At 53.4% G+C, this 18,010-nt stretch overlaps 2 protein-coding genes across 2 annotated transcripts; one reads left to right on the forward strand and one right to left on the reverse strand.

Annotated features, from left to right (window-relative positions):
* Positions 1 to 7,100: 7,100 nt before the first annotated feature.
* On the forward strand, positions 7,101 to 8,737 carry J4E90_004478 (uncharacterized protein; the record flags this gene model as incomplete). Its single annotated transcript, XM_051434043.1, has 4 exons — positions 7,101 to 7,165; positions 7,234 to 8,080; positions 8,198 to 8,527; positions 8,585 to 8,737. The coding sequence occupies 4 exons, from the start codon at positions 7,101 to 7,103 to the stop codon at positions 8,735 to 8,737; spliced, it is 1,395 nt and encodes a 464-aa protein (XP_051292561.1).
* A 6,595-nt stretch (positions 8,738 to 15,332) lies between these two features.
* Positions 15,333 to 17,639, reverse strand: J4E90_004479 (uncharacterized protein; the record flags this gene model as incomplete). Its single annotated transcript, XM_051434044.1, has 1 exon — positions 15,333 to 17,639. The coding sequence occupies one exon, from the start codon at positions 17,637 to 17,639 to the stop codon at positions 15,333 to 15,335; it is 2,307 nt and encodes a 768-aa protein (XP_051292562.1).
* Positions 17,640 to 18,010: the final 371 nt, after the last annotated feature.

Below are 18,010 nucleotides of genomic sequence, written 5' to 3' on the forward strand. Positions count from 1 at the left end.
GGGGGTGGATGGGGAGGAAGGTTTTGTGAGGTAGATGTTAATTGGCATCTATACCGCGTGGCTCTTGTTCCAATCGTGTATCTTATGCCTTTGGGCTTCTTCAATAACATTGAATTGATTTGTGGGTGTACGTATATAAGTAATATCAGCATACGCTAGACTGACAAGATTGGAATCTTTCTCGGTATATTTTACTGCTGCACCGCACTACTATCGTGCTATGACGCGATTGCGTCCATCGACTTTACAATATGCTCAACAAACACTGTAACTTCTGCCGCGTAGGTCAAGGGGCAGTGGAAGAAGGGTACTATCTCCTCTCGGACCCAAAGAGCGTGTTTCCAAGATTGTACATGTAGAGCTAAGACGGGGTTCAGAAAGTTGAGAGCTTCGAAATGTTGGCTTTGACTTCTTTGGTAGGGTTCTGGTGTCGCTCTAGGTAAGTACGTAGTCCTTTCTATGGCTATCTCCTCTTACCTCACCTTTCGGGCCGAAGGTACAAGAGACGAAGACGATAGGTTAGTAGACTGGCCTCTCGTGCAATCATGGGGAAGTTAGATCTGGATCGAGGGACTCCCACCCAGGCTTCATCTTCATCGTAAATGCTTTTTCGGTTAACGCGTCCATCTCGTCTCTGCCTTGCTCCATTCATTCCATTCGTTATCCAGACAAGCAACAGCGAGTGGTACGGAGAACTTGACCGCGATATCAGCAACGGGTATGGTACCCATCCGCTCATGTTGGAGTCTTGGTCGTCCTCACTTGCCAGGGTCCATGGGATTCTACCGCTTCGGATAGCTCCGAAAAAGCAAACATAATCCCGTGCAGCAGTGCAAGCTGACGGGAAAAAGCATTTCCGGCGCTGTCTCTTGTGGCTTGCAGACGCACAGGGAATTCCTTTGTCCGTTCCATCTTCGACTGCTGGTATCCCATCCTTCGCTTAGCCGGCACCCTGAGATCTGCTTGAGAGGCAGCCTCGGCCCAGTCGCTTGGCTGCCCAGGTCGATCGAGAGACGATCTGGTCTCTTGATGCAAGTCACCGGTTCGTACATCCCGATAGCTGGTCTAGGGACGTCAAACACGGCCGACTGTTGTTGACGCGGCCCGATTTAAGTCCTTTCCTCGCACTCACGCTGTTGTTTTGAGGGTGTGAAGGCATACGAGCCTTGTGCGACGGCGGTTCTGAACTCCATGTCCACTTATGTCCGTCAAATGCCTCGTCCCGATCGGTGTCGTTTTGCGGAACCGCGCTATGAATCTCATTCCCGGTCGGCCTCTTGCTCCGGACTCCAATCCCTAAACGTCTCATTAACGAACGATGTGACCACGAGCTGACGCAGGTTGCGACAATTTCCTGGCTGAGTGGCCAGCGAGCTTATGCGTCGGAGGAGATAGGCAGAGTACTGCTGTGGTGGAACGCCGCGGTGGAACGAGAAGAGATGGGTGCTGAGGAGCATGGTCGAAGCGGGCGAACGCTGTGTTGACTTATCCATCTGCGGGCTGGTTCATAGATCAAGACGCTCTTGACCGTGCAATCAGCTTCGAATCCTGGGGGAGATCCAATCGCATCTTACTCGGCTCACACTGCCTCACAGATAACATGGGCCTGGTGGGTGACGCTTGCACCACCCCGCATCTCATAGCCTAATCACTCAGCTGGTCAAAGGCGATTACAGGCGTGAATTTCCGGATGTTGCAACTTTCCGTGCATGCGTCCCTCTGTGGTCTGATGAGTAAAAGTCTCGGGTTCGAAAGACTCAGTATCTGTCCGTAGAATTGTTCCAGACCGATGACTGGTAAGATCGCCTACCGCGTCTATCCTGTCAGCTGGGTAGGGCGGTTCGAGGCGTTTTGAGGCGTACGGATACGGGTAGCAGCAGGATCGTTTGGCTGCCGCTGTCGTGTCCACACCAGGAAGCCAAGAAACGTGGGCTATTGCCGGTGAAGTCGTGTAACCATGTCGCAGTGGACCACACCCGTCTGTGATTACGCGGACTCAATTCGATTATTTTGACTGGTTGTCCTCTTCAGTGTGGTTCTTTCGATAGAGCGCAATAATACGCTAGTTTGAACGGCATCTCAGGGCTGACATGATAACAGTGAGTCTCGTGCCACATTCCTATTTAGCTCGGCACCGACGTACTTACCAATCTTTCTCTTGCGTTGTATCGACTTGCCGTTTAAGTATTTCAGCAGGCAAAATTCTGTATGCGAACCAGGGTAGCCGAAACGCAGTCCTCGGCCTGCAATGCAGGTCAAGCAAGGGATTATGATGGCGTGCATGCGGCAAGGCGCAGGCCTAGGGTACGCACAGCATCTGAAGTTCGTGCATGCTACACATCTCAACAGAATTGTGTGGGCCATTTGGATGGCTCGAACATCCCCGTACGTGTGCACTGCGCGGTTGTACCTGGAACCATGAACTGCGCAAGTGCTTCCAGGTGCATTCCGATGGAAGGATTCCGTGTTCATACGATCGGCAGATCTCGAAATTGGTTATTCTCGGATGGTCCATACCGCGTTACATGGTGTTGCAGGACAACGCAGTATCGGAGATACAGTCAAGCGATACCCCTAGGGTTTGTAGGATGTTATGCGTGGAGACCTATCGCCAAGGTCTTTACGCAACTGTGCTGCACCCTCCCCAGAGATACAAGGAAGTCTATTGCATGGCTGTTTAGTGTAGATATGAGATGTTGCACTCTGATTGATGATCCGCAAGACAGTATCGAAATGCCTGATCTTGATCAGTGCGATTTTAATGCTGGGATAGCATACATGTTTGCCAGTCCTTGTCTCATGGCCGAAAGCAGGATTGTCCTATCAAGTATGCTTATCGTCACAAGATTGTCGGCGCCACGAGCGGGTAACGCCTACACAGGTCTGCGGTCGGCTTTTCTGTCTGCGTGAAATTTGCAGTGGATCAGTTGACGCGAATGAGAGAGGGTGTAATCCGATAGACGTTCCTTGCACGTGCTGTGGTGAGCGTCCACTCTGGTGTACCGTGGCTTATGCACGACATCAGAGATCGACCGAGGTCCTGTTAGACGACCGCTCGCTTCACTTGGCAGTCTTGTATATTTTGACGTGATGGAATTGTCCGTGGAAGCTATTGGTACTCGTCCCGTGGCAGCGAGTGGCTTGGTTGTCAACACATGCGCTTGGAGGGGTATGCCTTGTTGGAATGTCAGCAAAGATGACTGTAGATGCCAAACACTAGAAACTCGAGGTCTTTGTTCTCCCTTCCTTCCGGAGGATCAGCTTATGCAGCTAAATAATTTTCACACCGTTCGCGAAGGGCCGTGGCTATGCACAAGGACATAAGCTATCTGGGCGGGTTTGGGACCAGGTGTCTGCAGCCGCATACAGTGCAGAATATGGATAAGGACATCGTTATAGCCCCCAATCCTAGTCGGATTATAGTGGCCTCCAATCTCCGGCAGTGCGGGATATGTTCCACATAATACGACGCGTCCAACAGTGCCGCAGCTGGAAGCCTGCAAAGAATGTTCAGCGACATACCCATGGGCGGATTTCCGCGCCGCACAACTGTGTCGCACGACCCCTTTGACTGTGCCGCCGTCCGAGCAGTATTACTGTTCAAAGTACGAGATACGTAGTGACGTGTGAGGGCCTGCAGAGGTGGCTCGGCTAGAGGTGGTGTGAGTGTGTGGGGAACACCTGGTCGAGAGCGCTTCGGGACTGGCGATCAGCATGATTGATTAGCACGTACTTAGCGTCCTCCAGGGACTCGCATGACCCTGGCCCCCGCGCGGAAGGTCAAGCATCGTACGAGACTGTAGCCACACTTGATACACTGTTAAGTTTAGCATACACCCGTACGCTTGACTGAACGCGTCGTTGAGTGCAGGAGGGCTGTGGATCATGTGTTGGCGAGTACGATAGGGCATTCATGTGCACAGGTGACTGATCGGCGCTAGTCTCTCGGTCGATCTCAAGCTGTTGTAGCTTCAGGCAAGCAACCACCACCACCACTTGACCCGCCGCGATCCGTTACCAGCCCACTTCTTTCGCCTTTGCTGTCTTACCATACTGCTTTGGTAGCACGCTTACGTCTTTCAATGGAGTGAGTCCCAAAGCACGCAAGACGCTCGCACTTGCGTGTGCCTTTTCAGGTCGGTTTCCTGGGTCGGTTGCGCCCCTCTCCGACCCAGAGGCAATGGCGGTTCCCCAAAACACTCCTTGCATGGCAATCCCACAACACTATCATCATCCAGCTGAGTGCGGCAGGTATCGCCGATGAGAATTGTGCACTAAGACCATAGGAACGGCTTGGCTGAACATACCATTCAAGAGACACCGAGACAACGACGGTGCCCGTGAAAACCGATGGCCGAGCTGAATCAATGATTACATTATCCAAGGAAACACCAAGATCTCACTTCGGGTCACTCTCGTTTACGGTGCACATCGTGAGCTGGGCAAGAGCAAACCCGGTCTTTGGGAAGGTCATCTGGACGTCTTTTGTTGAGATGATGCAACTCCAGCAAGAAAAGCCTCAGACGATTCAAGACTTCAAACTTTACTTGTGTAGTCAGCTGCGACATCTTCTGGCGAAGACACCCTACGCTTTGTCCCTGGACCCAAGCTCCGGGTGAGTGGAAGGCATCAGGGCCATCACCAGCCTTGTCCAGCAGTTGATGAACTCTCGACAGTGTACCAAGTAAGAAACATACCCAATCTTGGGTCAAATGGGTCAACCATAGCTGAGGATAGCTTTGCCTTGAGGCTGGTGTAAGCCCACGCTCAAATTACGATCTCATGTCTACTTTTGCCGAAGAGTTCATCAATCCACCTTACTTTATCAACACTGAACGTCGACCCTTCGATTGACGTCTTTGTACTACCTTCAAGTTGAATAGAGAAAAGCTGTGCGACGGCTATAGGGTGCTAGTCAACTTTCACAGGTCTTCGCCTGAACACTAGCGGAATGTATCTCGGATTTTGGCCGCTCCATCAGGCAGTCGAGCACCTTACCACGACTTTCACTGATTAGACCCATGACAGGTTTGTCTAACATAGAGCTGCCATGACGCCTCGTACGTCGTGCTGATAGCGCCCCTCGTCGAACATTACGGATCTGTCATCGCTCCAGTCACACTGGAATGTGTTTCTCGGATGCATGAGATCTCGACAGCGAAAGTCCACCTGGTAGGTCTTGATAGTAGTTGAGGCTCAATGGCGCTGGACCCTGTTTCGTCTGTGGCGCAGGAGCGCTTAACATGAGGTACATTCGTGTATGGCTCTGGCTTTCGCGAGGAACCGGCAAGCGATCCGCAATATGTGGAGGATCCTCTCTGCCCGTGTCTCTGATTAATGACGCAATAACCGAGACCATTCTGACAGCTGTCACCTGGCATCCGTGGGGTGTGATTTTCGCCTTGCGATGTGGCATGATGATCCACCAAGATCAATGCTCTTTTCCGCCTATAGTACAACCATTACTGACATTGGGCATCATCATGCTTAAGTCACATACAAGGTCAAGGATATAAGATACGCAGTCTACATCTGCTCATCTGAAAGCCGGATGTAGACGTTAACGGGACCGAAAGGGAGGGCTTCATGCAGGGAAGCGCCAGCAGCCATGACCCATCTTTCGTTCGATCGCTCGCATGCTGGACGCCCACCCACCTTCGTAAATTACATGCAGTATGCAGCAGCAAGCCGTTTACATGGTTGACAGTCAGGTAATTGGATGCGCGTATGGCTTCCCGCGGCCCGACGACTGGATCTGCATAAGCATGGTATAAACCCCGTCTCTGCAGTGTTCTACACGACGTTTGAGTTTGGAGGCATGCGTACCCGGACCTTGTACGTCTTCATCCGGTGCAGGTACCTTTCCAACATTCTGGTCCAGCGGGACAAAGACAATAATTACAGTCAACCTGAAGCAAGGTAGCAGGAAGTCCAGGCAATTCGCTACTGTATACGGCAATGTCTCCGACGAAAAAGCCATCGGTCGACGTACGACCAATACAGGCTACTAGTGTCTAGAGGGACGGAGCACGCCAACAATATGGACCGGCGAGGCACATGGCATTGTTGCTCTAGTAGCGACAGACCGTGGCGACCCGTCGCTGTTGCAGGTGCTCGGCTACAGAGAATGGGCAATCGAGTAAATTAAGTGAACAGCCCCGGAATTTTTCCCGTTGGTCAGCGGCAGCGACACAACAACGAGGGCTATCGCAGCATGAGTGTGGATGAGTGGTAATAAGTAATTAGCCGTGCCGGAAGCATGTACGAACGGAAGATGGAGACGCCAGCCCTGCCGCCAAAGGGTAACGAAGCGCCTATCGTCGCTATTGCGCCACGCTTGGTAAGGTCCGCTTGCAGCGGCTAGTGCATGGGACTCTAAGACGAGAGAGTGGGCAATTCAGGCCTAGAGCCATTGATCTCAGATGGTCTGGCGCCAAGCGGGGTCACATATTGACCAGGACCCATCGATCATCAGCCGCATCGTTCATAGCCCGCGCGTCGGCTCCGTATCGACGAGCTGGCGGCGTCAGGAGGACCAGTGGGCGATGGCAAAGGCATGTCAAGATTCGCCGTAGTGGATGGCGCGATGAGGTGAGAGTAGTGGGGAGGCGTGTTGTCTCGTGCCCCAACGGCACCAGCACCGGAGCGACCGCGGGGCGGTTACAATGAGGGCCCTTGTCAGCAATGCACCACGATGCAGTCGATCCCTGAAAGCGCTGCAGCTAGGGTGGCTAGGAATATGCGAGCGATTCAACGGCTGGCGGGATCCAAGCATGACGCTCGAGCTCAGTGGGCGCACTCGCTATTCCCGACTCGTACACACCCTGGTCACTACTGGAATTTCGCAACTACCTCATGCTCCAGCCATGTTCACACTACCCCAAAGTCTGCTAAGGGAATCTCATGCAGCTTAAACAGCGCCGGGAGCGAAACATGTCCTCGCCGCCCTAGCCCGCTCGCAAGCATCTGTTTAAATACCTGTCACTTCCGCTGCTTCCCCGATGCAAGCGGCTTTTCACTCCCACCATTCGATGTGATCTTCGTTTACCGTCCACCGTCGTAGTTCACGTTCCGCACTACCACACTCGTTGGCCGTCACCATGTTCTCTTTCCCATTAGCCTTGTTCCCCAATTGGAGTTGGTTTTGTATCTTTTTGGCTCTCTTGTAAGTCTACCATGGCTGCCACTGCCAGCCTTCCCCGCACTTTGGACGACACTGACTCGGTACCACAGTTTGTTTCGATATGTCAGACTATGGGTGAACCTGGCGAGCAACTGGACGTACACACCCATGAAGCCTGTCGACGACCCTACCATCACATCAAAGGACATGACTGTCATCATCCCAACAGTTGCTGAAAACCTGCAACAACTAAAAGAGACGGTTCAAAGCGCATACCGTCTCGAGCCATTAAGCCTCCTCCTCGTCACACCCGACTCGCGAGTAAAGCGCGTGTACCAGATGGTAGAAGAGCTGGGCAGCCCCAAGATCATTCAAGTTCTATCCGTCAGTCAGGCCAACAAGCGTCGACAGCTATGCCGAGCCATTCCCGAGGTCGAGACCAAGATCACGCTTCTACTTGACGACGATGTATGGTTACCGGAGAAGTTTACCAAATGGATTCTTGCTCCTTTCGAAGACCCATCTGTCGGAGGTGTTGGAACTAACCAGCAAATCCGCCGCTTCAACCGCTCCAGCATCTGGGAGTTCCTGGGTGCCATCTATCTGGTGAGGAGGAACTTTGACTGCACTGCCTGCAACTGGATCGACGGTGGCCTACCATGCTTATCTGGACGCGCCGTTGCCTATCGATCCGAGATCCTACAAGACCCTAATTTTACCTACGGCTTCACGCACGAGACATGGGGCAGCGATCACTTCCTCAACGCCGACGACGACAACTTCATCACGCGATGGTTGTTCTCACACAACTGGAAGATCCAAATGCAAAACCACCGCGAATGCGAAGTCGAGACGACCCTTGAGGACGATTCGAAATATCTTCGTCAATGTCTGCGATGGGTCCGCTCCAACTGGAGGAGCAATCTGACTAGCCTGACGGAGGGTTACATGTGGATGGTGAGTGCCGCTAGTTTCCAATATTTGCACAGATTTCGCGTTGTTGGACGCCCGCCAAGCCAGCCCCTCTTTTGACTTCGCCGATTCGCGCTACCTTTGCTAATCCTTGCGCAATAGAACTACCCATGGTCCCTCTACGCCGTTTTCCAAACCACGCTTACGCAATGGGCCTTCCTCCTCGATTGCGCCCTCTTCGTCTCGGTCTACCTCGCGCTGGCGGAGGCAGGATACTACGCAGCAGAGGACGACAAGCAAGCCCATGAGCAGGACTGGCAGCGCAACCTTTTCTGGGCGCTGTTCCTCGCGCATTGGGTCTTCGCGAAGACGATCAAGCTAATTCCCCATTTGTTAAGAAACCCGGGCGACGTCCGCTTCGTCCCGGTCTCGATTCTTTTCGGCTATTTCCACAACCTGATCAAGCTCTACGGCTGCATCACCGTGACAGAGGTATGTCATGAATCATTCATCGCGCTCTTTTCAACCTTGCTGACGGCTTGCTATCAGACCACATGGGGTACTCGCGAGGGTGCAGATGCCGACGACAACATCAGGATGTTGCCCATCCCGCCGATGGCGACAATTACCCCTCCCCTGACGCCTCCACCAGGCGGACGCGTGCTTCGCGAGCGAGGCGCCGGTTTTCCGATGATGAATTAGACGACGATTTTTCCCTTTCTGGCCGGCATTCCAGGCCCCGGCCGCGCGTTTTTTGGATGCATTAATGTTAGACGCATGTCAGTTTGAAGCATAGCATCTACCAGTACACGCATGGTAGAGCCGCGCTGTGTTGTTTCCTACTATTGAGCGTGGCAGCTCTCGGATACCAAAATGGGCCCGGTTGGATGCAAGGTGTTCAAGGAGTCTACGGCCATGGTCGAATTTGCAGCGTCTTTCCACGCGCCGTGTTGGTGAATACCCAACCATGTAGTCTACGCAAAAGTCACAACAAATGACAATGATGATGACCGTTATTACAGTCGCTCTGTTTGGTGCCTTCCTCCACTCTCAACGTCGCAGCTCGCTCCTGCCGTCCCCCGAGGCGCGTAGTCAGCCGCGACTGCTCTGGCTCCACGTCTCACAATTGTGCAACCGCGGCACAAAAACTCTATCCCAACATCACAGCTGTTTCCCGAGCAACACACGACCCCCTGGTCAGCCGTCTTAGGCGTCCTACCCGCGCTGCACGGCCTACAAGTAGCGCGAACCATCACCCGCATCGAGGACATCGCCTGCTTCATCGTTTACGGCAAAGATGTGGGAGTCTGGGCCGCCTCGAGACAAATAGCGGCACGTTATCTGAGACGGGCGCACTACGAAGAGGATAGGTAGGCAATACTCCCGAACGAACCACTCAAAGGCGGCAGGTGCGAAGGGCAGGTACCTAGGTACCCCTCGGTTTACGGGATAAGGGAATTGAAGAACCCACTCCCCAAGTCTCGGAACTACCTCGTATCTCCGCTTTCGGCCATGGCCCGCAGCATCGTTTAATCTGTGGCTTTGCGCAATGTCACTCTCGCAGCTGGCCTTCACCCACGCCAAATCCGCCCTTCGTCCACTGCTGCAGAGTATTCCGTCCAGCATCGGCTGCAGTAAGCCCTGGGGGCCAGCGTTGTTCTGGCACTTTCGACTCCCCTATCGCGATCCGATGGCGCTGAAAAGTCGATGGCGTCCACAGGTCTTCCCACCAACGAAGCTGCCCACTCAAGCGGGCCTGCATGCTGCACGTCCTAGCTGAAGCTTCAAGGAAACCATGCCGGCGCCGAACTTCTCATGCACACTTGCATCGCTGGCCCTCATCAAACATCATCGTGCGTTGCGGCAATTTTCTTCCCTACCCAGACACAAATTCTGCGTCTTGTCAACAGGGACGATGACGGATGACAGATGCATGAGCCCTGGTCTTCTAGCGAGCCAGCAAATCGCACGGAAGAGACCCTTTGTCCAAACCTTATGCTGGTCATCCCGCTCCCGCAGGCCTGTGTGTCCAGAGCCAAGCTCCCACGCTAGACTGGCGCTGTCTGCGGCGCGACGCCTGACCCATTTCTCCACCTCTCGTCATAGCTGCCTGTCACTGCGTACGTAGCATTCGCAGCAGATGGGCCACCAGGCATCGAACAGCACACATGTACATTGATACTCTGTAGCCAAGCTGTCGCAAGCATCTGTGCCGCATCCCCGATGCAACACGCTGCAGACAGCTTTAGGCACGGACTTGCAGTTCGACTCTCGCGTGCCGTGTCCCAGAGCATTTACCAATACCGGACGGAACACTGTCATTGGTGCCTGGCTTGTTAAAAGTACTACAACTGCACAGGTGCAGACTGGGCGAGCGCCACGCACTAGCCAAAATGGCAGTGAACATCTCCAATCGAGATGACAATGACTGCTCAATGTACACGCTTGCAAGATGGCACAACCTATCTGCTCCCCACGTAACACGACATGGGCCGGGATGCCTGATGATGGCAGCGCAATCAGTTTGCACTTCCGGACAATTGACATTCGCTTGATCCTGCTTGTCAGCAGCCGAAACGTTGTCCAAACAGCTGGGTCGAAGGCGAAAACTCTGCACATCTCGCTTCACGCGCGAGACACGCTGTCGGGACGCACGTTATCACACAAAAATCTTTACATCACCTCTCGTCCATCCAGTTATCTCACTTGAGGGAACTTATGCGCGAAGGTCCAAATTACTCGTACATCTTGAAGCAAGGGGCCAAGGGCTGTCATGCAATGCGTACAAATACCCACTTCATCCTCACCAGGATACGCTGCGCTAAGGCCATGCTGGCTATTACCGCGACAGCAAAGACTGTGTATTTGCGGAGTCTTTGTCGGCATCGTTAGCTTCTACAGATGCTGGCCCTCTGACGACATCAGACGTCTAGCCTAAGTTCCAAAAGGCCCAGATCTACTCCATAAGTTGTTTGAGGCTACTTATCATGCAAGTTTTGGATCTGGTCATGATCGTGTCATGATTGTCTGACACAATGCTGGAGCCTCCTCCGAGCGCGTGTTTGAATCGATCGCGGCTCCATACCGGCAGCAATATTCCAAGTTCGACACGGGTACGCAAACTTGTTTAACCAAACCAGTACATAATATGTACATAATCAGCAATCTCCAACAATACCGAAGCATAGCCGTGCTTGTTCGGAAACTCCAGTTACGAAACTTTGGAAACGTCCTCTCTCCGTCTGTATGGGCCTTGAACTGGCGCGCCCGAGGTAGCGTCGCGCCGTGCCGGTCGTGAACCGAGATCCAGCGGCAAGCAAGCACGAGCTGCAAATCATTTCGAGTCAGGTACCTCTAACGTTTGTGGTACAGTTATCGCCGGATTCTGCTCGTCGCGGCATATCTTCGGATATGTATGGTGGAAAAGCTTTCATCTTCGGAGCATAGGTCACGTGCTCAAGGTTGATCTGGCCAGTTTGCCCCGAAACGGCTTGTATCCAGGAACGCTGCAACGTCGTAATGTGGGGAAGATGCCATATATGACATCGTCATCGTCTCAACCTACTGCTTCTAACTCCACCGGCTTGCGCGTCGTTTAATACCGCAGATATAGGTGGCCTTTTGGGAATCCTTACTAGCCATTCTTAGGCTCGGTGCGACTTTGGTATAGTAGATCCGATCAAGCCTCGTCCGTTGTCCGCTACGGGGCCCGGCGCTTTTCTTTTTCCATGGTTCGTCGATCTTAGATGACGACGTCGCACGACATACTCACATGACTGAACTGTCATTCCGCACAGCAACCTTGGTACTCCATCTACGAAGCAAGACCCTGCAGCTGCACGTCAAACATCGCGCGACCAAGATTAGCATCGTCTCACAGCCGCATTCCCATATCATCAGCCACAAGAACACACGATCTATAGTCCGCTCACTAACCATCGGTCTCTTGAACCGAGCGAGCCGCAACCCATACGTCTACTCCACGGCTGTAAACGCGCTAAAATGACGTGCATCCTGACTGAGCCGTGGCTGACTCGGCGTCAAGAGACATCAAGGGTCTTGCCTGTCTTCTCCACAATCACGGCTACTTTCGCTGCATCCAGACTTTTCACCCCACCCTCTTCTTGCTTTCACCATCAGAACAGCCGGATGGCGTCTCGATCCTTGATTGTGATTTAGGCGTTCGGCGCCGCACGAGTCAGCTTTCAACACCTCACGTCATACATCGCGGGATGAGGCCGCCAGACATTCCCATAGTATCTGCAAAGGGCTACTTCGGTCTTAGGTCCACTCGCTGATAGATACTGGCGGATGATGGGCAAACGGGTGTGGGTACAATAACAACTAGTGCTCAGCAAAGTGTGCCATAGTGTACTATATTGGTAAGCGCTGAGGTGATACTGGAGACCAACAGGCGAAGGTCCATTTGCGGACCCTCTGTTTTGCAATACAGAGAGGGTCCTGCTGACAATGGTGGAGTTGACTAAACGCTGAGATCAATAGGATCGGAGACGCTCAGCCACCACAGATTTTGACAGCTTCGGCCATACATCTAATTCGCGCATGCTGTGCGCTGCCGATACAAGAATTTCGGCAGATGCAGTAAGCAGGATCCCCAGTCACATGTCACGCTCCACGGAAACAAAGGGACCTTCGCAGAGCCTCACGTATGCACGACTTCTGAAAATTGTTTGTTGAGCTGCGCGCCTGGCAGCGTCGGTGCTTCTCCGGCCCTCTTTGCTCCGCTTACCCCTCCCTCGCTTCCGAACACTCCCACGGGAATTACTGTACCGTGAGAGGCAATCAAGGGCAATAGCACCAGGATCGATGGGCACCCGCTCTCGCTTTCCAAGCGAAAGTATATTCTTACCCTCTTGCCTATGGCTACCCCACAATTGCCGTCGGCTTCATAGGCATTGAGTTTGACACTTGTCCTTGTGGCTGGGAAGCGCGGGACGACTAAGCGCCTATCACTGCACGATCGAGACGAGCTGCCTTTTGAGACCACGTCAAAGTCGGCATCGTGCGTGCAGGGGACGCCTAATTGCTGTACGTTTCCTCCGTGGAGCGCGTTTGGTGAGATGTACGAAGTATGTGGGTTCCGCTTTGTATGTGGTATGTACTGCGCTGGTTGTGATGCCAAGATACACACCTTGCATGTGTCTAGAACCAACGGTCGTGCACTCCGGTATATCGTCTGCAGGATACGAAGCATGTGTTTCGGGATCAAGTTGCCGAGGCCAGAGGCTGGGAATCGTCGATACGTTGTACGTTGCCTTGATTATCACCGGCCATATCGTGATGAAGGGCGGCCAAGCCGGACGGTCTTTCCTGTCCATTTGACTTTGCTCTATGTTTATCAAGTTACAGGTTATGTTATCTCCAATAGCTTTGAGTTTATGTAGTCCGAAAGCATGTTGCACATCAATACTGCAAGTCCATCACTATTAGTGCTATTGGATGGTTGTAGACGCCAAGTTCCCCGATTGGAAAAGCAAGCCTCAGAACAGACGAGAGCGTCCAAATCAGGACAACATGAATCAGAAACACCCGTGATCTGCGTGAAGAAGTAATACTCATGTACAACAATCTATCGATGGACATTCCTCGGAGCCACTTACCCCGCCAACCGAAAGCACCTCCCCGCATCACAACACCACAGTACTCAGTATAGCATATCAATCCAACAACAACAACACCCAACGATCAAGTTCTAGGCCTCAGCCAAAAGAAGAAAAAAGACCCCTTCAGATTCGCCCATCCAGAATCCTACACAGGCGACATCAGCCTCACTACGCCCCACGGCCCGACAAACCCGACCAATCCAACAATGCCATCTCAAGACATACCCATCCTAGACACACACATCCACCTCTGGCCCTCAACCGCAACATCAGCCTCCAACCACGGCTGGATGACCCCCGGCCACCACCTCTCCAAACGGCACGGCATCTCAGACTACCTAGCCATTACATCGCCCCAACCCGCGGGCTTCATATACGTAGAAACGGATCGGTATCTTCCCTCCGCGGAGCCCAGTATCGCGGATTCCGATAGTAATGAGGAAGTGAAGGAGAAGTTGAGGGCGTGGGCGAAAGAGCCGTTGGAGGAAGTTAAGTTCCTGAGGAGAATAGTGGAGGGGAGGCCGGATGAGGGTGATGGGTTTAGTCCTGAGGAAAGTGGGAAGATGAAGGGGTGTGTGGTGTATGCGCCTTTTCATCTTTCGCCAAGGGTGTTCAATGTCTATCTCGATCTCGTTAAAGAAGCTGCTGGTCCTGCGCTCTGGAAATGCATCAAAGGGTGGAGGTACCTGTTACAAGGGAAGGGGCAGGGTGTTGTTGAGCAGATGCTTGCGGAGAATGAGGAGGCGTGGGTGAGCAATTTGGTTGGGTTGAAGGGGCTGGGGGATGGGTGTCAGGCGTGGTGTTTTGATGTAGGTGTTGATAATCATAGGGATGGGACGGGGCCGATGGAAGCGGTGGGGAAGTTGATAAGGGCTGTTAGGGCGAGAGAGGACGAGGACGAAGGAGGGGATGGGGAGGGTAGGAGGGTGAAGTTTGATGGGCAGGGGAGGAGAGTGAAGTTTGTGCTGAGTACGTATACGTCTTCCCGTTTTCCCTCAAACGCTTCTATCGTTCCTCACACCACACACAACGAACTTCTCCACTAACACAACTCCCAGACCACCTCGCCAAACCCCCCCTCTCACCCACTTCCCCCGCCCCCTCCCCTATCTGGCTGCAAACCATGTCATCCCTCTCATCCAACACCAACGTCTACATGAAGTTCTCAGGCGCCTTCAACGAGTTTACCGTCTCACCCACGCCAGACGACGTCCCCAGTATCCTAACCGCCTTATCCCCTTTCCTAGACCACGTGTTCGAGTGCTTCCCAGGCAGAGTCATGTTCGGGAGTGACTGGCCGGTGTGTAATGTGGGTGGGCCTGCGGGGGAGGAAGGGAGCTGGAAGCTGTGGAGAAGCGTTGTGGAAAGTTGGATGGAGGGGAAGGGGTTTGGGGAGGAAGAGAAAAAGAGGGTTTGGAGGGGCGCGGGGGAGGAGGCTTATGGTGTTGCGCTGTAAGGGGATGCAGATCATTGATTGCAAGTAGATTCTTTGTGATAATGTAATCAATACACACATGTTGTGCTCACCTGTATTGCTGAACTTGTTTGGGCAACCGTGGATACAGAATATCAAAGTGTACGATTCGGCTTGCGCTACATTCACGATACGTGCGGCTTGAGGAAGTTTTAGGTGTAACATATACTATTCTCGAATACCATCTCAACATAACTAACTAATCAAACCCCTCAAACCCACTCTCACCCGCACTCCCTCCATCCCCCTTCTCCTCTCCAACCTCCCTCCTCTTCGCCGCCTCCCTAGCCCCTTTCCTCTTATTCTCAATCTTGCGATCATACCCACTCTTACTACTAATCCTCTCCACCTTGACCCCCTTCCCATCCCTCCCATCCTTACCCCCAGCCTTCACACTCCTCCTAGCCTCAACACCCCTCCTCTTAAGCACCTGCCTCTCCCTCTTACTAGGCGTCGGCAACGCATCCAACAACCACTGTTTCACACTCCCCTCGCCCTCGCCCACCCCCCTCATCTTCTCGCTCGCTCGGATAACATTCGCAATAAGCTTAACAAACGGAATATCGTCTTGAGTGTAAAACGTCACAGCGACGCCTCCTTCACGTCCCGCACGCCCCGTTCTGCCTACGCGGTGCACGTAGCCGGCTGCGGAGGAAGGGACGTCGTAGTTCACCACGCCATTGAGGCCGCGGAAGTCCACGCCGCGGGACAATAAGTCCGTGGTTATAAGGACCCAGATCTCTCCTTTTCGGAACCGCGTCATTATGCCATCTCTAGCCGACGAACTCAGATCAGCGTGTAACACTGCGATCCGCGAACTACCGCCCGCTTCGGGTGGGATGTCGTAGAGGAGTTCGGAGTGGAGGGCGATGGCGCGGGGGATGGTTTGTGTGAAGACAAGGAAAGGGGGACGCAGGATAGGGGTCGAAGATGATGTGAATACAGAGGTTGGATGCAGGAGTTGGCGCAGACCGAGGAGCTTGCCTTGTTCGGTTGCGGCGTAGGTTAGTTGGTGGGATATGTTTGGTATGGCGGAGTCTTTGAGGCCGACGACGAGGCGGATGAGGGGGGATCGTGCGGGGAGTGTGGCGGTGGTGGGTTGGGAGGTCGATGAAGTCGAAAGGGCGGTCCAGCGGTCGTTCAAGGTAGACGTTGTCAAACTATCGACATTCGAGCCCATGGTTGCGGACCAGAGACCGATTCGTAGCTTCGGGTTTGTGCAGGCGTTCCATATCGCGAGGGTTTGTTCGCGGAAGAGAGGGTCGAGGAGGACGTCTGCTTCGTCGAGGACGAGTTGGGATACACTGGGGATACCCGCGACGGTACCATCCTTGCGCTTCAAGGCGTTCAGCAGAGCAAGTGGTGTAGCGACCAAGATGGCGGCTTTCACAAGCTCTGCCCGTCGACCAGCTTGCTTCTTCTTTGGCCCTACTGCTGTCTCCTCGTCTTCCGACTCAGACTCGTCGTCGTCGTTGTCCGATACCTCAGCTTTCTCTGTGTCGTCCTGCGTCTCTTCTTCTGGGTCCTGCACAACTCGCATACCCTTCCTCATAAGCGTAGCCTTGACCGCCGTCCCCTTCGCCAATTTCCTCGCCTCATTAACAATCTGCGCAGCGAGTTCTCTCGTAGGAGCAAGAATAACGGCGCGAGGACCCTCTTTCGTATCCTGGATTTTGCCCTCCGCAAGCAGAGAATCGATAATCGGTATCAGGAACGCTATCGTCTTTCCACTGCCCGTCGGCGCCACGGTCAAAAGATCGATATCCCCATTGTACTGAGCCCCAGACAAGCCCTCGGCGTATTGCGTAGCACCACTCGACCCCTCACGCCCCTTCTTGCTCAGCAGCAACGGCAAAGCTCCCAGTTGCACCTCGGTAGGTAGCTTGTACCCCTGCTCTGCTATGTTCTCCGCCAGTCGTCTCGAGATACCGTATCGCGTCCGTAACTGCGCAAAAGAGGTGAGGGGTTGTGGGTAGAGCGACTTCTTCGCATCCTTTTTCTTCTCCTTGACCTCCTTCTCCTTCTTCCGCTTCTTCGACTTCTTTTCTTTGACTGGCTCTTCTACTTGCGGCGCGAAGTCGTCCAGGACCGAGACCTTGAGTTTGTGCGAGCGCAGTATCCGCTTGCACTCGTCCACATCATATGGGTCCTCTTCTACTTCCTCTGTATCGTTTTGGAGTCTAGCCTCTTCCTCCTTCTTCTCTTGCTGCTTCTGCTTCTTCCTCTGCTTCTTGGATAGCGTGCTTCCGTTCACGTCTGGTTCTTTGCTTGCACCGCCGCCGAAGAAGTCGAGATCGGCGGGCAGGTCGTTTGCGCTAGGAGATGCATCCCGGCCATTCTGCCCTCTCTTCCTCTTGCGACTGGTATTCGACGTGTCGGACCGTTGTGCTGGGTCGTCGTGGCCAAACAGCTGCGGGTTTGCGACAGCGCCGGAGGAGGGAAGCTTTTGCGCGAACGAGCTTGGCGCCGCTTTGGAGGATCGCGAGAGGAGTTTGAACACGTTCATAGTGGCGGGGGATTAGGGCAGAGTCAAAAAGAGCGAGTTATATCCTGTCCGGCATGGCGACTTGGGTTTTGTTCACACAGCAAAAGTTGGACGGATGCGCTCAGAAAAATAACTGGGCCGCGGCGGTTCGGCGCAACCAGCGCCGATCATTCGAGCATTCACGCAGCTATCATTATCGTTGCTTGGACTGAAGTAGATGCATTGCCAATAATTGCACATGTGTAGAAAATGGAATCTAAATCAGAGGTATGTGCAGTATACAGTATCGGATCCCTTGCATCCCGAGTGCACCGCAAACACACTTGCTCAGCTTCCCTGCCCGCCAAATCGTACAGTGTTTCCTCGCCGCCCCCTCGTCGTCTTGCTCGCTA

The sequence above is a fragment of the Alternaria incomplexa genome (assembly GCF_024043165.1).
Source record: "Alternaria incomplexa strain BMP 0042 chromosome Unknown scaffold_5, whole genome shotgun sequence".
Taxonomy (NCBI): domain Eukaryota; kingdom Fungi; phylum Ascomycota; class Dothideomycetes; order Pleosporales; family Pleosporaceae; genus Alternaria; species Alternaria incomplexa.